Source organism: Piliocolobus tephrosceles, chromosome 17 (genome assembly GCF_002776525.5).
Source record: "Piliocolobus tephrosceles isolate RC106 chromosome 17, ASM277652v3, whole genome shotgun sequence".
In the NCBI taxonomy this organism is placed as follows: domain Eukaryota; kingdom Metazoa; phylum Chordata; class Mammalia; order Primates; family Cercopithecidae; genus Piliocolobus; species Piliocolobus tephrosceles.
The window spans coordinates 61998930-62023184 of NC_045450.1; the positions used below are offsets into that span (position 1 = coordinate 61998930).

The following is a 24255-nucleotide window of genomic DNA, read 5'->3' on the forward strand; positions in this document are numbered from 1 at the left end:
GTGTTTTTCAACTCATATGTAAACTTCAACCATCTTCTTTTTTTAAAAAAAAAAATGTTTTTAGACAAGATCTCACTCTTTCACCCAGGCTAATATGTAAGTGGCACAATCATGGCTCACTGCAGCCTGGAACTCGTGGGTTCAAGTGATCCTCCCTCTCCAGCCTCCCAAGTAGCTGGGACCACACATGTGCCACCACACCTAGTTCATCTTCTTCTATTACTTTTTAATGTATTGCATCTACCTTTAAATCACTTTCCATTAGCAGGATTGACAGTGGGCTTTCATCATCTCATAAGAACAATGAAGGCATACAAGTACAAAAGTAAACAAAAAGACATTTCCAAATGACTTACTAAGCCGGGCAGGAGAAAGCGTTGCAGATTTTGGGTTCAGTTACTGGCTTGGCTCTTGCACTGCAGAATGAGGAATTGACTTGAATATTTTGATCTCGCAAGCAAATGGCCTTTACATTTATGTAACCTGATAAGACATCAGAAGTGACAAAGTGAAAATTATAGATTATTATTTCAATTTGGTTTCTAAGTTTAGCTTCTGATTTATCAGCATTGTGATATTTTATTTCAGATACGGAATCCAACTATTTTGTGGAAGCACCTCCTTTTGATGAAATCTGCAACTAATTTGAATTCCATTCCCTTCCCTAAAATAATACATTTTATATTTTAATACTTTTAACATGTAAATTATTGGTTTTCAAGACTGATGTGGATACTAGAACCATAAAGTGATAAATACAACCTTTTGAAAACAGAATGACTATAAAGGGAAACATCCCAGGCAAACTTTATTATCAGATGGGTCATGTTCTTCAAAGAAAAACCATTAGTGAATTATGTGTGGAAATCCTAAGATTTTTGCCTTACCATGAAACATCTCATACTTCCCTAAGAGTATGGGGCACATAAAAGCAAAGAGTAGAACTCACTAAATATGTATTAAAACCTGTCAGCCAGGGCTCTGCTTTTTGCTTTTTTTTTTTTTTTTTTTTTAAGATGGAGTCTCGTTCTGTCACCCAGGCTGGAGTGCATGATCTTGGCTCACTGCAACCTCTGCCTCCGGGGTTCAACTGCTTCTGCTGCCTCAGCCTCCCAAGTAGCTGGGATTACAGGCATGTGACACCACACCCAGCTAATTTTTGTATTTTTAGTAGAGACGGCCATGTTGGTCAGGCTGGTCTCAAAGTACTGATATCAAGTGATCCACCTGCCTCGGCATCCCAAAGTGCTGGGATTACAGGCATGAGTCACTGCTCCCGGCCTCTGCTTTTGCTTCCTTAGTTAAGGCATCCCACTGCCTTGCTTTCCACATTAATTTCAGGACTTCTTATCGGGGCATACATTTTTTAAAAAATATATGAATAATAGAATTGTGTTTTTTATTTCCATTGGAACTTTGTCTTCAAATGTAATCTGAGAAAAAAATGAGTCACTCCTGCTATAATGATTAGCAGTTAGTCCAGCTCCTGGGGCTGAAGCAGGTTGGCTTTCAGGAGGCACTTAATGAAAACCACATCAGGGCCGGGCACGGTGGCTCACATTGAGAATCCCAGCACTTTGGGAGGTCAAGGAAGGCGGACTGCTAGAGGCCAGGAGTTTGAGACCAGCCTGGACAAGATGGTGAAACCCCATCTCTATAAAAAAGAAAAAAACAGGCCAGGCATAGTGGCAGGCACCTATAGTCCCAGCTACTTGGGAAGGTGGAGAAGGTGAGGTAGGATCGCTTGAGCCCCAGAGGTTGAGGCAGCAGTGAGCCATAATTGCCTGGGTGACACCACAGCCTGGGTGACAGAGTGAGACCCTATCTCAAAAAAAGAACACACACAAAATCAACATTCCTTGAAGTTAACTGTTGACTTTAATAGGACTTATTCATCTGAATTCTTTTTTTCTTGGATATACGACACATCAGAGTCTGTGAGTCATGCGAAGGGGTTGCTAAGTCAGGGCAAGGCGAGATTTCCACAACTGGCTTCCTCTCCATCCTCCTCTTGGCTGGATTTAGTTTCTATAAATGGAAAGCAAATCAAACTTCTCTCCTTCCCAAGGCATTGTGCTCTCCCTGGAATACCAGAAAGCTACTGGAAATGTTCTCAAGAAACACTGGATATAAGAAAAACCTCATAATCTATGACTACATGAAACAGTGTGAAGAGATGTCTGTAACGTGATTTCAGTACAGAGGGATACAAATGATACTCACGGTATGTGAGTCTGTCAAACACATTTGCTTATATGTACATACGGGAAAAATAAAATGATACAGATCAAACTATTAACATTGGCTATTGCCTATTTACAAATTATGGGGATTACCTTTCTTCTTTATAGCCCATTGCCTTTAAAATGTGTATTACTAGAAAATGTATTACTTTTTAATTATTTTATATATATGTACTTAAAAAGTATTTTTTCATATTTTGTTAATTAGCATGGACCTATAGATAGGCCTCTCAGATAGAAGAATTTATTCATTTGCTGTGTCTTTGCTCTGTCTCCAATTCTAAGAAGGCTTATAATGCTTAGTGGGATGTAACCAGTAGGAAGTCTCACTGTCACCAGGTGCTGTGAATAATAGGAAATGAGAGACCAACATTCATGCTTTGGTGTCAGGAACTTATTTTTGGGCACTTATTCTTCCTCCCAAATGGGCAAGTGTGACAATTGTTTAACCCCCAAATATGTGACACTGTTCACATCTAAATAAAATGCCTTCCTTCTCCTCACCAAATAGATGGTTGCTGCTGTTCCTTCCTTGCAAGGGTTGTCTCAGATTTAATCCATTCCTCTAGTGAGACAGCCTTTGCTGGCCTTACCCCTGAGGGGATAGCCATGTTTCAGATAGACCTCTTAAGTCTGCCATGTTTGTGTCCTCACTTGTCTTGACCCTAGCTTTTACAACTTCCAAATGGAAGGCTTATGACAACAGAAAAGTCAAGACTGGGGGAAACTAAATTATAAGCTGAAAATTAAAAAAAAAAAACATATAAAAATATAATATAAATATGCTTGTATTTGTAAATAAGTCAATATATTTTATATGTATTTCCCATCAGTTTTAGATGTGTAAGTTTTGAGCCTTGGTTGTGGTTGATTTGAGCTTTCTGAGAGTTGATTCCTTACCACATAGGAAAATCCTTAACTGATGCCATAATATTTGCTTTTATGGTGATGGTTCTTATAAAAGACAGTTGTTGGGTGGCTTATGTAAACCACGTTATGTTAAAGATGCCTGGAGTGAAAGAACCTGTTTTAGAAGATACAGACTTGGAAGACAGACTGAGAAAATCATCTACCTCCACCGCAAGAGACGGGGCACTCTGACTGCACGATACTCCAGGCATAGGCAGGTCTTTTTGTGGCTGGTGGAGTTCCATTCATGACCTTGGGAAATGCATACTTCCAAGCTATCCCTGGATTTTTGCCTTGCATCAGAATCTGGACAGTGTAAGATAAAAATCAGAGATCAAGATACAGGTCAGACCCTGAAATTCCAGAAGTCTTACCGAACATTTTAAAGATATTTACATGACATTTTGACCTTAACATTGGTATACTTCATTGTTCCCAAGTATGTTTTATGTTGACTTAAGGTTTTCCCAGGACACTTTAAAATGTGTAACTTCATGTTATCAAAACTGTGATTTAGGCAGATTCTGAAGAGCAAAACACAACTGACATTTGCCATAAGCCCATACCATACACACACACACACAGTCTCTCTCTCTGTCTCTCTCACACACACACACGTATATGTATTATAATGAAGACAGAAAGGTTATATTGTTGGGTCTAAACCCTAAGTTAAAAACCTACCATGATAAGCACACAGAGTGGTGCCTTGCAGATAATAGTTAAAACTGAATCTACATTTATAGGTCACAACTTACAAGCTCTCTCCTGAGTGCTAGTGGAAGTTGAAACAAGGGAAGCACTCCAAAACTCACAGAATACCCCACTTAGACTTGCTATCGTCAACTTTAGAATCCAAATGTGTTTCTAATGTAATTTCCATAGAAAATTTTCCCAAAGAGAATTTGTTAACCGTGTGCAAGGATGAGCAGGTAAGAAAAAAAGAAACATGTTCAGAATCAGGAATTGGAATATAGGCATTAGAATAGACTTAACCTCCGAAAAGGCAACGACTTAGGATAAATCTGATCCTATAAAGTCTGACTACTAAAATAAGAGCAATCACATTTTGGGCACTTCCCAAGTGCCCGGCACTCTGCAGGCATTCTTAATGCATCATAAAACGTTCTTCTAACAACTCTATAATGTAGCTGCCTATGTTTTCACTGAAAAAAAAAAAAAAAAAAACAACTTGTGCAAGATCGCACAAGTGACTAGGGACTGAGCTTAAATAAAGCCACCAACCAAAATGTGCCTACACAATGCAAAAATGCATCACCTTGTTTTTGATGTAGGAAACACATCTGTCTGCCTTCTTAATGCCCTCTTAACTACTCCTCTTTCTTTTCTTTTTCTTTTTTCTTATTCAAGCTCAAAGCATGAATATAAATAGCTAGTTCTTTCCCACTCCATGAATCTTGTGGAAAATACTTTACCACTAGAACTGGGCATTCATGCCCAAGAAGCAAAGCTGATTGCCATTTAAAAATAGGAACCCCTGGCTCTGTCTCCGTCTGGTGGGATCCCGCCTCCACTAGAGTTTGGTGGGTGGCAGCTGTTCAAGGTCCTTCATTTTACCAGATCACTCTTTAGGATGCTACACAATGGTTTCTATTTTGCTATTGGCTTAAATGTCTCTACAAGTATTATGACTGACTCTTAAGATTCCATGGTGTACACATCACTTTGTAGTGCAACAAAACAAATCTTGATGCCTCCCAGAAACAATCAAAATGTTAACAGATGGATCTGTGTTCCCCCACCCCCATCCAAAACAATATCAATACGAAACACAACAGGTAGTACCATTACATGAACAAATGCCCAATTATTATCAGTCGCTAATAAAAAGAAAATCTCAAAATCAGTCTTAGGAGTCTTTTGGTTTTGAAGATCTTTCTAGCCTTTGCTTTGCTTTTTTTTTTCTTTTAAACTTTCACAGCTGAGCCATACAGCTGTTCTTGGAATCCTGTGTTCAACTTAACACATTTCATACATGTTGAATAAATACTATGCTTGCTTTATTTCCATAGTATTTTTGAATAAATAGTATGCTTTCCTGCAGTGTTTCTGTTCATGTTTTCATCTGATATTAATACCGAAACTTTACAGTTTTATTCACGGTCAAACTAGAATTGTGAGAGCAGTTTTACATTCAGAAGATGATCCTGATGCCGGTTGATAGTTCAATTTCTTATTCAGTTAAAGCGGCATTTCAAATGTAGCACTTATTTTGCTTTTTTTTTTTTTTTTTTATGCAACAAAAACGCAGAGACCTTGTACCAGAGAAAATTATGCAGTGTACCGTATTTACTTGTGTGGCAATACAGTATGAGTGCAATGCATAAAAGTTATGGTGCGCTAAGGCCCACAAGGCAGAATGATATTGCAATACAAAGGGGTGGCATCACACACATACGCACGTAGTAGAGGCAAGCTTAAGTTCAAGTGCTATGCAGAAAGAAATTAACTTATTCATCTCCACTTTCTGGTACCACCCCATTCCTCCCATTCAGACTAGATCCTAATATTATCTGCCATAGGGGAACAGATCCCCAGTAGAAACGCAAAAAAAAAAAAAATATATATAAAAGAACATTAGTTCTTGCCTTTTGAGCTTCTAGGACTTACGTTCTGCTGATTAAAAAAGTAGTTTGACAGATTTTCAACAGGCATCTGAAATATATTCCCCTTTCACCTTTTAGACAGATTCTAGAGCCTAAGCCATACATGGCCTGTGGTTTCACTGCAAAACATTTTTAAATGTTGCTGTGAACAGCAGGACATGTTTAAGAAAAAAAAAAAATGTGTTTAAGAAAAAGACTGTGATGATAAAAGCATCACCAGTATTAAGCAAAAACAACCAGATGTCAAGCTTCCCCAGACCTTCACTCAAGCCAACCATAAAAGATTATCAATGCAATCAACAAGAAGGGAACTCACCCAATCTCCCATTGTCAAACATGTCTCTGCGTCTGTATCTGTATCCTCCTCCTCCTCCCCTACTGTCACTCAGGATGCCCTGTCCTGGCTCCAAGTCTGAGTTCTTTACTACACACTGATTCCGTCTCCCCTCACCTCCACCAGGATGTGACCACCGTAGCTGCCCCACACGTGGTTACTAAGCGCGTGAAATGCACTCGCGTGGTCAAAGTAAAGGGCCTTTTAATTTAAATTTCAATAACCACATGTGACTAATGGCTACCATACTGGATGCACAGCTATGGATGAAGCCCAGCCTGTGACGCCCATCTCCTATACTATGATTGTCTACTTGTCATCGACACTTGAATGCTTAAAAGTGTATCAATGTCTAACTTCCCTGCCTCTCCTTGAAAGACTGCTCATAGGGAATACCCTTCCAGTTGAAGAGGCCAAAATAAAAACTTGGACCCATTTTAGACTTCTCTTTTTCTGACACTCATATTTAATAGATCAGAAATGGTGTTACTTTAACTTTCACCCTCTCTCATATCTTACTACCTCATATATGTTGCTGCTGCCCTGATCTAAGCCAATATCATGTCTCTTGTGACCTCCATGGTGAAGACAAAAAACAATGACTTTTGGGAGGAGGAGAAGCGATATCCCCCAGTGGAGAAGATGAGACAGATTCATATAGACAAACAACACAGTCACAGTTACTTGGGTTAAAAATCAAGTGCTAGGGCTGGGCGCGGTGGCTCACGCCTGTAATCCCAGTACTTTGGGAGGCCGAGATGGGTGGATCACGAGGTCAGGAGATCGAGACCATCCTGGCTAACACAGTGAAAACCCATCTCTACTAAAAATAAAAAACAATTAGCTGGACGTGGTGGCGGGGCACCTGTAGTCCCAGCTATTCGGGAGGCTGAGGCAGGAGAATGGCATGAACTCAGGAGGCGGAGCTTGCAGTGAGCCGAGATTGTGCCACTGCACTCCAGCCTGAGCCACAGAGCAAGACTCCATCTCAAAAAATCAAGTGCTCTGGATCCTATAAAAGGAATGCAAATGGTTCAGTAAATCTGAGGTGGAAGAGGAAATCACATCATCATCTAAAGAAGCTTTGTAGCTATCACTTATTAATAACAAATCTTTTTTATGGCTGCATAGTATTCCATGGTGTATATGTGCCACATTTTATTAATCCAGTCTGTCACTGATGGACATTTGGGTTGATTCCAAGTCTTTGCTATTGTGAATAGTGCTGCAATAAACATACGTGTGCATGTGTCTTTGTAGTAGAATAATTTATAATCCTTTGGGTATATACCCAGTAGTGGGATGGCTGGGTCATATGGTACATCTAGTTCTAGATCCTTGAGGAATTGCCATACTGTTTTCCATAATGGTTGAACTAGTTTACAATCCCACCAACAGTGTAAAAGTGTTCCTGTTTCTCCACATCCTCTCCAACACCTGTTGTTTCCTGATTTTTTAATGATTGCCATTCTAACTGGTGTGAGATGGTATCTCATTGTGGTTTTGATTTGCATTTCTCTGATGGCGAGTTATGATGAGCATTCCTTTGTAGGGACATGGATGCAGCTGGAAACCATCATTCTTAGCAAACTATCACAAGAAGAGAAAACCAAACACCGCATGTTCTCACTCATAGGTGGGAACTGAACAATGAGTTCACTTGGACTCGGGAAGGGGAACATCACACACTGGGGCCTATCATGGGGAGGGGGGAGGGGGGAGGGATTGCACTGGGGAGTTATACCTGATATAAATGATGAATTGATGGGTGCTGACGAGTTGATGGGTGCAGCACACCAACATGGCACAGATATATATATGTAACAAACCTGCACGTTATGCATATGTACCCTAGAACTTAAAGTATAATAAAAAAATAAATAAAAGAAAACTGAAAGAAATGATAAACGACAGTAACATGAATAAAGTATATAACTGCACATGAAAAAAAATAATAATAACAAATCTTGGTGACGATTACAGCAAGGAAGCCACAAAGCAACAAAACCTGAGTTTCTGGCCAGGCATACCGCCTCACTCCTATCATCCTGGCACTTTGGGAAGCTGAGGCAGGAGGATCTTTTGAGCTCAGGAGTTCAAGATCAGCCTGGGCAACATAGCAAGACCCCATCTCCAAACTAAAATTTTAAAAAACTAGATGTTGTAGTGTATGCCTATAGTCCCAGCTACTTGGGAGGCTGAGGCAGAGAGGACTGCTTGAGCTCAGGAGTTGGAAGCTGCAGTGAGCTATAGTCGCACCACTGCACTCCAGCCCGGGCCACAGAGTGAGACATCGTCTCAAAAACAAAAACAATTAAACCCTTCTCTTTTCTTTGAAGATTTCTATTCCCCCTCTGAAGAGGATAAAACTGTTACACTGCATTTCCCACATCCCCTTTCCTAAACTTGAAAATGAGGATCCTCAGCAAAGTAAAATCCTTGAACCGAAGGTAGTACCAGCACTGATCAGAATATTAAACAGCAGTAGGGGAAGAAATCCATTGCATAATATCATGCTAATATGAAACTCAAGTATCTGGCCAAAACAAAAAGAAATAACTCACACAATTTACTGTACATGCTCTTAGGAATGTGCAGCTTTAAATTAACTCATAAAATACACAGTAGCTAGTTGTATGCCTGCGTATGTGTGTTACTATTACAGTTTTATGGCTAGTAGCATATAGAGCATATTGTTTATAGTTTCTTTCCTTAACATATTGATGCATACAATGAATACAGAAATGAAGGCCTCTTAACTTTACAAAATCAAATGACTCAAGGCTTGCCTTTAATATCTGTGTACTATAAATTCATATGCAGAGTTCAATGTGTAATCATGTACACTGAAAGACAGTATTTGTATAAACCAGCAGAAAGCTGATGTAAGAATTTACTTAACATCAGCTCATAAAGGCCTCGTAAAGGAAGTAAAAACTTAAGCAAATAAGTACCAAGACCAAATATATAAAAGATAAGTATGTGCCAATTGTAATATATTATTTGCTTCTCAATAACTAAGATGCTCTTTGCCCCCACCTTTATCCTGTGTTGAGAAGAACAGTGACCAAGAGTATCCTAGAAATCCTCTTATCTCTTACTGTTTGATGCCTGCAAATACTTAAACCTTTGGAGATTGTCCACTTGGCTCATACAATCTTTGTGGGAAAATTTCTCTTTCACCCTGTTCTTTAAAAAAATCAGAATTTTCTTAAAGAAATCAAATCCACCCTCAAAAACTGCTACATAATTTATAAAGCCCAGTGCAAAATGAAAATTCAAGAGTCATTGTTTGAAAACTTAAGAATTCAAGACAGTGACAGTGAAGCATTAAACCACAGGGTCCTTCCAAGCATGAGGTCCTCTGCAGCTGGGCAGGTCCCATGCCCGTGAAGGTAGCCCTGCCCAACTAAATCCAGGTTTTCTCACCTGGATCAGTTTTAAGACAAAATTTAAAATTTTTCAAATTCTAAATGACCCTGCAATCTAACAATGACTTCTCTCTCATTTCAAGGCTGGATAATATAGCCCCCAATTTGGTTGCCTCGATTATATCTCAGCATGTACTTTAGTGTGTCCATCACCATCAAATGAACCACAGACAACCTCTCCCACTGATGTGGGGAAGCAGGACAATCTTGGAGAGGTGTGCACAGAACCACCTGAGGTACTAACTTCCTCTCTGAATGCCAGGGAACACATTTTGGGCAATATGTAACTTGAAAATGATCATTCCCATTTTTCACATTTATTTTAAAACATTTTCGGTGACCATGTCAAGAGTAGTCCATTGCTTCTCTCAGCATTCCTGGAGAACACAAATACCCTCAGGGCACAGGAGCACCGCATCCCTCCTGTAATGGCACCACATCACAATAATGCCATTGCTTACAACCCCATGCCGCATGTCGGAGTGTATAGCCAAGCCGTTAAATGCACAAATTTGGAAAGACCGCCAGTGATTCAGTCTACTTAACTGGACTTAGTCCAGAGAATTTTCCAGCCAGCTGGCATGGAGTCTCTAATTTACAGCTGGCAAGCAACCTGCTTAAATGCTTCCAGGTCCTCCATAGAGCTGTTTAATGTCTACCTTTAACACACACCTGACTTCAGACACAACACTCAGCAGCTCTAACCACAGAGTGCAGAGTTATAAAATTTACGGCTTCTTAAGTTGGAAAACCACAGACGGGCTAGAATCAACCAACCACTCTCTGAAGGAAAGGGATGCAGTTTCTGTTTAGTGCACATAAAATTAAAACAAAGGACACCGTGAGTAATCATGGGTAAATAATTTTCCTTCTTTTGCCCCCACTTTTAATTTTTAATGTTAAAACTTTTAAAAATTCCTTCAGTCAGCTTTGTATTTGTTTCATTATTTAAGGCCTCTTTTTTTTTTCTTCTTCAAGAAGTTGTCCTCATTTTGCCATAAAGGTTATGGATAAATTTTAAAGACTAGCTATTTAATGCATCCTAGGAAACTCAATTCCTGTCCTCAATAATGTATGTGATTGCTTTAAAAATAACAATGCCTATTAAGTGCTTCTTGTGTGCCAGGCAAAGCGTTGTACTTGCATTATCTCATTTAAAATTGATAATAACATTATGAAGAAGGCGCTGTTAATTCCAGTAGTGGAGACGAATAAACCAGTACTCAAAGTCACACAGCTAATAAGTCACAGCGACAGGACTCAAGTCTCTGGTCTTGTTTCATCCTAAAACCTCACATCTTCACTCTCACAACATTGCCTCTCAACCTTTGAAACACCAAGCCCAGGATTATAATTTAAAATATTAAAAACTGTGTTAACTGTTGGTAAGACAACACTGGGCCTCCCTAGCGTGCTGTGACGTTTACTTTGTGACACTGGGTTTGAACCTAAGAATTTTATTTCTTGAACGTACTGGCATCGAATTTAAGCATACATGATCCCCATCCATTTTCCCCTGGATTTATTTATAATCATTGTTTCAACAACTGAAATATACTAGACTTTATTGGTTGGCCCTTTTTGATAAAGCCCAAATTGCACCTTACGCTCCTGTGTCTCATGGAAGACGTGGTTTTGTGGTGTGGATTCATGTTTTTGTAAGCTCGTGATTTTTGGAAACTTTTGTGGTGTTAAAATTCAGCCAGTTTTCTTTGACTTCTTATTTGCTTCAAAGCTGGAAGAACACAACCAGGTATCATCATTGCTGTTACGTGTGAGTGATTGGATTTGACAAGAGACAGTAATACAAAGACCCTGATCGGGGATTTGGAAATGCATCTGTCAGGCAGCTTCAAAGGTGTGGGCTGACACATTGAACCTTGACTACAGTTCTAATTCGACTCATCAACATTCCTCAGAGTATAGGAGGAGAAATAAATAGCGTTCTCTAACCCGTCACAAAAGTATTTGCCATGAATTACCTGGAGGCCCCCACTTCAAATAGCAAATGGCAAATCTCTAGACAAATGACGTGCCATTGCAAAAGTACCTCTGAATCGTCCTCTCGAGTTTGACTTTTCTATCATCTGTTCTGAATTAATTCTCCATTACTTCTCTGCTTCTTTTGTGTCTTGTGTCTTCACTCAGTCCATGCTACTTGGCTAATATCCCTTCCCTTACACTGACTGTATCTTGAGGCACTTCCTTACTCATTTCAGCCCCTTTACCTTGGGGAGAATTCAGCAGGCAGAGTCACAAAGGAGCTGGATGACAAGGTAATACTTCGTCAATGGTGCTTACGCTGTCATCTCATTGATCAATGTGCCTGTCCACCTGGTCCCCACCACCCCATCATCTCCTTTGGCCAAAGAGTGGAGGAAGCTGTTTATTAGAGTAATTTTCTTTAGATGTCTCTTCCTGCCTTGAAACTAGCCTGTGGTTAACCTATTTCTCACTTACTGTCATGAGAAAGGCTGCTGTCGTTTTCAGCTTCAGGATTCTCCCTTATTACACTAGGAATGGGTTTTCAAAGAGTTAAACACCCTTTTCTTCTGCTAAACATACAGAAAAAAAATCCTAACATAAATGAGAGCTTTTCTATTTTTCAAAACTTTTTGAAAAAGGAATGCTGTAAAAACACAGGTGGTCATATTTCAGCCATAGAATAGCAACCTGTATTATCATGTCATACTGAGTCACTTTGTTTATCAGACAGGGATGAAGTTACTTTATAATGAAACACTCATGATGAATTTCCTCACCTCCATTCTAACTGCATGACAGCTTGATAGAGAATGTGACTCATTCATTGTTTTGTCTGTGTGTGTGTGTGTGTGTGTGAGAGAGAGAGAGAGAGAGATACAGACAAAGAGACAGAGAAAGATTGAAATGCGGGGAAAGGAAGAGGAGAGAAAGGAGCAACATGAGCTAGTAAGATACCTCATCTCTAGTCACTTCTAGAGATTGTGTCATCTCTAAGTGGACACCTTAGATAATCGTGAAAAAAAAATACAAAACTTGTGTACATTTTAATTCTTATTGCTAAGGTCTCCTAAAATTGTATGTTAAACAGGCCTTTTTCATATTGCTTAAACAAAGGACAAAGTCAGTGATCTTAAATTACCTACACCTAAACCTCAACATGGAAACACATTGTTTTCAGCCACACTCAAAAAGTCCAGCATATATATGTCTGCTTCAGAGGAACTGTCTGTCAACAAAGCCTTGTGAAAATTTCACTCTGATCTTCAGTTTTCACAATTCCATCACTTGAAAAATTAATTTCTTACAACACACACAATTAATTTAGATATTCAGGTGTGAATAATTAAAATAGATTTAGTTCTCAGTATTCCCAAATGTGTTTGGGAATAAAATAAACATAATGCGGTCACTGATACATAATATCCTAAACTCTATTAAAATATAAGCTAAATTTAAATCTTCTGGATGACTAACAAGTCCACTAGTTCAATGAGAGATTCCTTAGTCTTTATGCCAGACTTATGTTGTAGAAAATAAGTTGAAATACATGGAAATTATTTAGTTTTATATTAGCTATATCCATAGTGATCTCAGAAACTATGTGATTGCTAAATCAATATTTACTTTTGTGCTAACGTGTGCATGTACATGACTAGTTTTTTTTTTTTTTTTTCTGGGAAATACAGAAATACATGGTCAAGAAATTATCTCCTTTTCTCCAACTCACTTATATGCATATATTTGTATGTATTTCAAGATCAAAAAGTTGATTGATTTAAATAATGACTAAGAAATTTAAGACCTAAGACAGTAATACAAATCCTTGGTTACTCTTAGGTATTTCCCTTTGCCACCAAGGAAATCAGTGGGGCCAGCACTATACACATGGACATCCACCTGATGCAAATGCTGAAACCATTTAGAGCCAAGGATCCAAGGAGAATGGATGGTCTGTAATATAGACTGCATTTTAAAACTGGACTAGCATGTGACTTAGTGATAAAAGTGAAGGTCTGTTTTCTATTTAGCTTAAATTTTGAGCTTCCCATGAAGACATTCTGTAAAGTTTTGACATATAAAAATAACCAGAAGCAGAAGACACTTTTATTTGGCATCAAACTATGCACTTACTTCTTGGGGTTAACTGACAGCAGTCAATTATTTCCAGGATTGTATTATCCTGCCTTGTACTAGAAAATACCAAGAAATAAGTGGAATGATCGGCACACTCAGCACCCTGAAGGGTAAATTGCTCTTCATCTAGATTGAGGTAAGTCCACTGTGAAGTCAGTGACTTCCTAGGTTTAAGTTATTCACTTTGGGAAAGCAAGTGTTTTAGGAAGCACAATGATTCCTCAAATGCATTTTAGGAGATCAAATTTCATTACTTTAAACGCTGTTTGCTGTACTTGACTTTAAACCATATGGTTGTCAAGACCAGTCTCAAGAGATGATCAAATACAGTGGTTTTTAAAATGTGTATTACAGAAGCCTCGGGATCTTCAGAGGACTTCAGGGCTGAAATGGGGTAAGGACAGGCTGGGTTCTGGTCCCTTCACTTCTGGCTTCAGTGGAAGAAGCTCTCCTTCCATTTTATTTTTTGCTTCCATGTAAGATTTCTTCAATTTGAAAGAAGGTTGCACTTTTTAAATGGACGAATGAATTTTATCATTGGATGCTGTTCACTCAATACATTTTCTTAAACATCCCACGATGTTCCAGATACTGTGCCAATTGTGGAAGCTACAATGATAACTAAGTCACTGTCTGATAATGCAGGGTTTGGGGGTACTGTAAAAGGACTTCAGGACAGTGCTATAGGACACAGTGGGAGACGTTAGTTCACCTGGGGAAATCATTTCTGAAATGAGGAAACTGGGACTCTGATCATTTCAGCGATTTTTCCAAAGTCACACAGTTTGTAGCAGAGCAACGTATATCCCAGCTATTTATGCAGATGCTCCTTGTCTAACCCATGTTGCTTCCTGAAAGAATGGAATCCATGTATCAACACTTGTTTTTTACATTATTTAAAGACTTAAGGCTATAAAGTTATGTCTTAATCTTTTTTTTTTTCTTTTTATTTGGAGACAGGGTCTCCGTTGCCCAGGCTGGAGTGCAGTGGGACAATCATAGCTTACTGCAGTCAGCCTCCCGGGTTCAAGGGATCCTCCCTCCTCAGCCTCCCAAATAGCTTGGACTAGTGGCATGCACCACCACTCCCAGCTAATTTTTGTATTCTCATGGAGACAGGGTTTTGTCATGTTTCCCAGGCTGGTCTCAAACTCTTGTGCTCAAGCAATCCACCTGCCTCAGCCTCCCAAAGTACTGGAATTTTTGCACCTGGCCTGACTTATACCTTAAACATTTGTGCATCTCCAATATCTAACACAGGGCTGGACAATCAATACACATGAAAGCAGATGAAAATGAAATTTAGCAAGATATGAGGAGAATATGATGTCATACATATGAAAGGGAAAAAAAGAGGAGCATTAATCTCACAGTGCAATCCTCATGCATTTTGGGAAACATATACTTCTGCTGAATTTTACGTCATTATAAGGACTTAGTGAATATGCCATAATTTTAGGTGGCCAAAAGGGACAGTGCTTTCATTCACAGATTTATTCTTTCTGTGGATGGAACAGCCTTTTTTATTTTAGTAGGTTCCCACAGCGATTTTAGCATTTCACAAGATTATAAAGAAGATTTAACATTTTTATATTGCAGTAAATATATATTTGGCTCCAAAAGTATTCATTTTGGCTCAATTCATACTTGTTGTATGGAAAGACCTATGAACTTTATTTAACTCCCTTTAAAGAATACAGCCATGGATCACTTGGATATCAATATACAGTCCAGTTTTGGGAAAATATAATTTATTGCTCATTATAATTTTATGTTTTTAGAATATCTGTGTTCCATCCATTTTGGAGAGATACAACCATGTGCTAAAAACTGATCAGCAATTTGATGACATTCTCTAGAGAACAATAAAGTGTAATTTAAATACCAAAGGCATTAATCCAAATTATTTGAAAGGATATCATAAACAGAATACTAGGTTACTGGACGGTTTTTTTGTTTTGTTTTGTTTTTTGCTTCAAATATATTTGCAACTTTTGAATGAAACCATAACTCCTTTAAAAATATAAGCAAGGCATGTCCAATTAATCATACAAGTTTCCATCTAGATTGTTTTCAGATAGGTCAGATTCTTTGGACACTAAGTTCTTCTTGAATCTATTGGTAGAATGAGTGCATAAAGAAATATTTTGGAAAACAATAAGCAAGCAAATATGACCTTATTCCACCGTGGAGAAACTACAATATTGCATTACTGGAGATATTGCTGTAGTTCTTTTATGTAGTAGTAAACAATTACTTTTTAAAACATATTATATATATCCAGTTGAACCAGGGGAAGACTTTGTTTTTATGATTTTATTTCGATCTACTCAACATTTGTCCTTACATCTTATCTTTGTTACTGTTGTCATTCAAGGTGCTCTCTGTATTATTTACAAGGAGACAGATTGATGAACCGGATCAATTTTAGAGAACTCTATCACCAATGGAGGCCAATCTTCCATTCCTCAAAAATAACTTTTTTTTTTTTTTTTTTTTTTTTTTTGAGATGGAGTTGCATTCTTGTCTCCTAGGCTGGAATGCAATGGCACAGTCTCGGCTCACCGCAACCTCTGCCTCCTGGGTTCAAGCAATTCTTCCTGCCTCAGCCTCTCAAGTAGCTAGGATTATAGGCGCCCGCCACCATGCCCAGCTAAATTTTGTATTTTTAGTAGGGACAGGGTTTCACCATGTTGGCTGGGCTGCTCTCGAACTCCTGACCACAGGTGATCTACCCACGTTGGCCTCCCAAAAGTGCTGGGATTGCCAGCATGAGCCACTGCACCCGGCCATGTCAAAAATAACTTCTAACTATCAGGAAAAATCTTACACCTGGTGAAAAATCTAAACGTATAGTTTTTGTCAGGGCTAAATCATGTAGATGAATGACATATGGAACTGTGCATGGATTAAACGAAGCACAAATAAAATGGCTCAGCTTGAAGCTTATCTAATGTTCAGTGACAATATGTCAATGGCCTGGCTAATGTGATCAACAGACAACAACGGGAGATTTCAGGGTCTAAAGGTGAAAGTGAGAAGGAACTCCATCTCTGTTTTGCACTTTCCATCATTTCTTGTCTCATTCTTTGTTGTGGTTCTCCCACAGATAATGTAAGTTTAACACAAAGCTTAAATCACAAACAGAATTGTGGAAGCCTGCTGGAATGGTTCTATGAACAAAACTGGAGAGACAAACAGCAGAGAAAATGGTTGTCATTAAGCGGTAAAAACCATATTTCTCATCCAGAGTGATTTGCACTTTGTTCTGAGTACCCATGGCAGAGACTGTGAGACACATGCATCCTCGTTTCCCTATTCAGCTTCACTTTCAGCCACAGAACTTGGTTTGTGTACATTTGCTTCAAGGTGGATCGAAGGCCTCTTGGCAAAAATTAATGAAGTCCTGCTCTCTAAAATGGGTACCTTCAAGCTGAAAAAGCCCCTCAAAAGAAAAAAAAAGTTGCTGCTCAGATGCTTAGTAGAAAAGAAACAGAGAACACAATATATCTAAAAGATGACTGAAAAAAAATCCAGAACTCTTTAATAGGAGAGTTCAACTCCTATGCCTTAGGTTTAATTAACGTATAATATCAGGGGCTGGATTCATTGTTGAGCTCCAGACTGTCCTGGCCATAGTCTATTTTGATTGGGAATTGCTTGTCTCTTCCTCTCAAATAAAAATGCTGAGAGGGCTGGGAGAACATTTCCTAATGACAGCTTCTTTCGAGTAGGTGGTATGAGATCTTTGAGGGGTGTCCACCAAACAGATGGAGTGATGGGACTAGGTATCTCCAGTTAGAAAGATCATGGGAGTTAACTCATGATCAAGGTTGCAAACTCAAATATCTCCTGGGACTAGAGGTTTTCTTAAGAATTTCAAAAATTCATGTGTGTATAAGAAGTCACCTGATACTAAAGCATTAATCTATTTTGTCCATTTTAATATTATACATGGCTGGGCATGGTGCACACCTGTAATCCCAGCACTTTGGGAGGCCAAGGCAGGTGGATCACTTGAGGTCAGGTGATCCCTAAACCTGTTTCCAGTCATCCTCAAGACAATGATAGTGGTAAAACCATCCTCCAAAACAACCTCCAGAACATCCTCCAAAACATCACTTGAGGTCAGGAGTTCAAGACCAGCCTGACCAACATGGTGAAACCACATCTCTACTAAAAAATATATAATAATAATACAAAATGTGCCAGGCATGGTGGTAGATGCCTGAAATCCCAGCTACTTGGGAGGCTGAGGCAGGAGCATCTCTTGAACCTGGAAGGTGGAGGTTGCAGTGAGCGAAGACTGGGCCACTGCACTTCAGCCTGGGCAACAAGAGCAAAATTCTGCCTCAAAAAAAAAAAAAATATATATATATATATATTTATATTTTATATACAAATATATAAATGTATATTACATATTTATATATAGATATACTGCATATCACATATATCTCATATGATATGTATGATATATATTTTGTATAATATATCACTATATCTCATATATTATATATAGTATATATTTTGTATAACATATCACTATATATCTCACATATGATATATTATATATATATCATATATATACACACACATAATGTGGGCCTAGGGCTGAACTTGATTGTGATCACCAGTTTGCTAAATATGGTCTCAGGTTTCATATATATATAAAATATAGGTGATATGCTCAGAAGGCAAAATAATGGCAATAGTAATTAACATTATGGGCTAAGTACTTTAAAGGCATTGAACTTACCTTCAGTTATCCTTATAATGGCCCTAATAATTAGCTGGTATTGTTTGCTCATTTTACAAATGTAGACATTAAGTGACACAGAGATTAAGAAACTTGCCCAAGTTATATAGCTAGTTAAGAGTCTGTACTCTCAGTTATTCTGTGTGCAGAACATCTTAGAATTTAAGGTTGTGTGTTTTATTTTTAATTGTCTGCTACTCTTCATCCTTAGTAAATATTTAAGGCTAGTACTACTTAATCACTACTCTTGGAGACTAACCCCTCATTTTGTACCACCATGGCCTAAAAAAAATATTTCTCTATCACCTACTAATAGTCCTTTGACATTATGGAAAATGCTATGCTTTTGAAATCTGAATAATAGGTTGCGTGGTCTTAAAACTGTGAAACTGGCACTTAGTGGGTTTCTCTGGTTGCCTCCACAGAGGGTCTCAAATGTCATCAAGGGAATAAAGTTGCAAAGCCTACTGTAAACTGAATTTGCATAGCTCTTGTGTATGAGATTCAGACAGATTTAAAATACCTTAAAATCTGGATAGAAACATACATGATTGGAGCAACAGCAGGAAGAACAGCTAGGACGCCATCCCTGTTGCCATGAATGAGGGCATCTCCACTCGCATGTCTGTGGGTGTGCAAGTGCAGGGCACAAATACAAGACTAGATGAGAGATTTGCATCTACATACAAATTCCCTCACATCTGTGAAGATCCTGTTTCCAGCACCAGCACGTCTCTCCATGCCAGGTGCATGCTCCTCTTTATTGGTGGTGTCAAACAAGGCTCAATATTTCTTCACAAGGCACATTCTGGATATTGCAATTATTTGCCTTCTCCCAAGAGGCAGCTTATCAGAGAAAACTTGGATTCAAGTGCCCTGCTCAGTTAACAAATGATATACTGCTATACTACTTTAGGTATTTTTAGGAACTGATTTGCATATTCATTCCAAGGCTTTTTTCATGCATTTAAAACACATATTCAACTGCCTACTTGACAGCTACTCTTTTTTTTTTTTTTTGAGACAGAGCCTTGCTCTGTCGCCCAGGCTGGAGTGCAGTGACCGGATCCCAGCTCACTGCAAGCTCCTCCTCCCGGGTTTTTTACGCCATTCTCCTGCCTCAGCCTCCCGAGTAGCTGGGACTACTGGTGCCCGCCACCACGCCCGGCTAATTTTTTGTATGTTTTTTTTTTTTTTTTAGTAGAGATGGGGTTTCACCGTGTTAGCCAGGATGGTCTCGATCTCCTGACTTTGTGATCCGCCCGTCTCGGCCTCCCAAAGTGCTGGGATTACAGACTTGAGCCACCGCGCCCGGCCAGACAGCTACTCTTGAATATCTAAGATACATTGCAAATATATGGCGGTGTAAATGGAATTTTCCCCCATCCCTAAACCTGTTTCCAGTCATCCTCAAGACAATGATAGTGGTAAAACCATCCTCCAAATGCTTGGGGAAAAAAACCTGAGACTTCCCCACATCTTTCTTTCTCAGAGTTCATTTCTTATACATCTCTTTTCTAGCTTCCAATTCTCCACCATAATACGCTGCAGACAGATCCACATCCTGCCACCTTCACAGTCACCACCTGTTTCAGTGTCTGTCACTCCTTACCTGGAATTCTAGAACCATTTTCCTATTTCCCCAGTTTGCTTCTTGCCTCTCCAATCACTTATTTACATAGCAGCCTAGTTGAATTTTTTTTTTTTTTTTTTTTTTAGACCGAGCCTTGCTCTGACGCCAGGCTGGAGTGCAGTAGCGTGATCTTGGCTCACTGCAAACTCTGCCTCCTGGTTCAAGTGGTTCTCTTGCCTCAGCTTCCCAAGTAGCAGGGACTACAGGCATGCGCCACATGCCCGGCTAATTTTTGTAATTTTTAGTAGAGATGAGGTTTCACCATGTTTGCCAGGATGGTGTAAACCACTCTCTTTCTTGAAATCCTGATGTTGTTATTGGTATGAAATCCAAACTTCTTAGCATGGCTTATATTATCTGTGGGCCACCCCCCACACTATACCCGTCTCACACCTCAATACTTTCTTTCCTCACCACACTATAGTTAGATTCGCCTATTTTTTAGTTCTTCTAAAATATTAAGTTGATTCTCCACATGAGGTTTTATTTATTCAGAGACAGTCTCGCTCTACCACCCAGGCTGGAGTGCAGTCGTGCGATCTCGGCTTATTGCAACCTCTGCCTCCCAGGCTCAAATGATTCTCCTGCCTCATCCTCCCAAGTAGCTGGGACTACAGGCATGCACCACCATGCCTGGCTAATTTTTGTATTTTTAGTAGAAACGGGGTTTCACCATGTTGGCCGGTCTGGTCTCATAATCCTGGCCTGAAGTAATCCACCCACCTCAGCATCCCAAAGTGCTGGGATTACAGGGATGAGCCACCATACCCAGCCCACGTGGGGTTTTACATTGTTGCTTCCTCTGCCTGAATTTCCTCTACTCTTTACCTGGCTGGTTCTTCTCATCCTTCAAGTTTCACCTCACATGGTAATTCTCAGATAATTCCTTACCAACTCTCTAATTCAAACAGTCTCCCTCTTTTGTTTTCTTATACTTTGTTTTCTCTCAAAGAACCTACCAAAATGTATCCATCTGCCTTTGTTTATGAATTCATTTGTGTAATGCTGTACTGTACCCTCCAACACTCTAAGTTTCATTATAGCAGGAGGATTTTCTTTTCTGTTTATCCACTACTATACACCCAGTTTACTGTCAATGTGAAACACAAGAGCAGCTCAGTGCATGTGACACAGAGGAATGCAGTGATTTCTTTTGTTTGAGATGGAGTCTGACTTACTCTGTTGCCTGGGCTGGAGTGCAATGGTGCCATCTCGGCTCACTGCAACCTGTGCCTCCCAGGTTCAAGCAATTCTCTTGCCTCCACCTCCTGACTAGCTGGGATTACAGGCGTGCACCACCACACCCAGCTAATTTTTGTATTTTTAGTAGAGATGGGGTTCCGCCACGTTATCCCGGCTGGTCTCAAACTCCTGGTCTCAAGTGATCCACCTGCCTCGGTTGATTTCTTAATGTATGGACATTTTCACTATTCTGCTTTCTGAAGTTCTAGCAAATCTAAGAATCCATTAGGGAAACCAAGATGTCATCTAATTTCACCCACCATAACTCAACACACAGAATACAAACTCCCACACACTGGGTAAGAGAAATTCATTTCTATTGCTTTCCCCACAAACCACTGTGAGCTGCAGAAGGTCATTACCAATATCATGGTACATGGTATTTGTTCAAAGAATTATCCAGTCCCACTGTGCATGCAACTGAGAAAGAGAATAAATTCAGGGCTTCAGTTTAGACAGAAGAAGTAGCTGCCTCTGAAAAACTGCCTTATTAATCACTTATCTGACCAAAATACCCTGAGATGATTAAGGACACAGCATGCTGTCAGCCCAGAAAACAAACACTATATCCCTTTCCTCAGCACCAAGAACACAGTAAGTGCCAATAGTCTTACGTGAATTAACATATGTAAGATAGAGGAAAATAAATTATTTCAAGTAAAAATCATCAGACAACTTTATGAACACAATCTTCCTAATAGTCACTTTTCAGATCAACCCTCTAGTTGCCACAGATCTAGGTCAGTCTTGGTCAAAATACACGGATATGTTCTCAGTGTTTTATGAATTCAAATCTGGATGACAGATGTTTCCAAATAGCAAACTCTCTATCCCCCACCTCTAGTAGGCTTTGTACCTCCCACAGAGGCAACCATTTCACATTGAGAAAAACCATATAATGACAAGTAGCTGAGCCTTGCCAGTATTAGTGATATATTAGGACAATGGTGTGGGCAAGTGAGTCAGAAAGACTTATGTTCAAACCTCAGTTCTACCATTTACATGTAACACAATCTCTTTAAGGCTCAGTTTTCTTATCTGCACAATGGGGATTAAGTAACAATACCTACCTTCCTAAGGTTGTGGGCATTCAAGAAATGAATGCATGAAACTGATCACAGAATCCCTGAACCTAATCTATTACAGTCATAATAATAATGATAATAATAACAGTTGCATTGATCTTGATCTTATGTTTATTTGAGAAGAGAACAGTAATCTGAGTGTTACATAGATCTCATACTCCTGGATGGAAAAGATTTTGGCTCCAGTTCAGCTCTGTTTTTTCCTTAGCTGTATGAGATAGGCAAGTCTTTTAATCTTTCTTCACACTTGATTCCTTATTTTTCTGGTTAGTGAAGTCCATTTTCTACCTCAATTTCACAGGTAAGAAACTGAAGCTTAAAATGACTCATCAGAGTACCTGGATATGCAAGTGCTCAGTATCATTTCTAGACAACCTGAAGCAAATCACTTGCCTGTAAGAGCCAACAGTCAGCCCCATTTTACAAACAGAGAAAAAGCACTCAGAAACATGATGAGGACTAAAAAAATGTTTCTATGATAACAGCCTTGCAGAGTCATTTCCAGATATGTCGGTTCTTTTAATTATCATTTTTATTACCCTTTTTCCCCCTTTATCTATGGGGAAGCTACAACCTACAAAATCATGGTAGTTTAGTATGACGAAACTCTGCTGACACCCAAGCAAGCATTTTCTCTACTATTAATCCCTTCTCCTAGTCCAGTTGACCTGGACTAGCTATGTTATGAATGTTATGTTATGAATAGCCACAATGAAGCATCCAAATGGCAGACACAGACAAACCAGAATAATATAAAAAGTATTCTTGCTACATTCTTTGGCGTTCTTGAAACCCAAGCATATTGGTGAAAGGTTGGCCTCTAAATATGAAAATCTACCCTGGGTTCCCGTCCTCTTCCTCCAAATGGAATCACTGTCTTCTCCCCATTACTTTGTAATTTAGCCTATTAGGAAACACCTTTTTTCTTGTTGTTGTTTTGAAATAGAGTCTTGCTCTGTTGCCCAGGCTGGAGTGCAGTGGCACGATCTTGGCTCACTGCAACTTCCACCTCCTAGGTTCCAGCAATTCTCCTGCCTCAGCCCTGACTAATAGCTGGGATTACAGGCGTGCACCACCACACCTGGCTAATTTTTGTATTTTTAATACAGACAGGTTTCCACCATGTTGGCCAGGCTGCCCTCGAACTCCTGACCTCAGCCTCCCAAAGTGCTGGGATTACAGGCATGAGCCACTGTGCCCGGCCAGGAAACACCTTTGAACTAGAAGGATTGGAGTTCTTTAATCTGGCTCAAATTGCAGTCATCGCTATAAACGTAGCAAGAAGCACGGAGAACAGAATACACAGAAGGGGCTTACCTCAAAGACCAGCGTCTCATTGGTGGGCCCTGGTGCGTAGAGACGTTCCGGGAGGTTGAAGGAGCGCTGGTATTCAAACGTGGTCCCAGCGAAGGGGAACTCCCCAGGCCAGTCTATGCTCCAGCCCCCGGTGAGGTAATACTTTTGACTGAGGCTTCGAACTGCGAGGTAACTGGAGGAAACCTGCAGCTCCTGGATTTCGATGCTTCGGGCACCAGCTGGAATGATGACCACCGGATAATATTCTAAATGGAAAGAAGAGAACACGTCTGAATTCTACCCTATGCGCTGTTGAAAGGGGACTAGAAATGGCCCCTGGCATGTAGTGTTCATTTTTATAGAGTGAGGTTTTTGAATCATTAGCTAAATTCATTCTTACTCTATGAAGCAAACATGATCAATGATTTCATTTTCCAAATAGTAAGAACACTAGAGAGAAAATGTATGTAGCTTCCCAAAGCCTTCCAAACATATTTTCTGTGGATAAGAAATACATTCTTCTCCTTCCCAGACCAAAAAAGGCCACAAAATTCAGGAAGATTTTTAAAAAATCTTC

The 24255-nt window shown here is 39.4% G+C and overlaps 1 protein-coding gene across 2 annotated transcripts in view; it reads right to left on the bottom strand.

The window, feature by feature from the left end:
- Positions 1–24255, bottom strand: part of ADAMTS18 (ADAM metallopeptidase with thrombospondin type 1 motif 18) — a 153670-nt gene that overhangs the window by 14473 nt on the left and 114942 nt on the right. For both annotated transcript variants that reach the window (XM_023226867.3, XM_023226866.3), the window contains exons 16-18: positions 23700–23944; positions 3317–3458; positions 357–483 (exon numbers count right to left, since the gene is read on the bottom strand). In XM_023226867.3, the coding sequence (XP_023082635.2) occupies positions 357–483; positions 3317–3458; positions 23700–23944 (514 nt within the window). The remainder of the gene's footprint in view (positions 1–356; positions 484–3316; positions 3459–23699; positions 23945–24255) is intronic.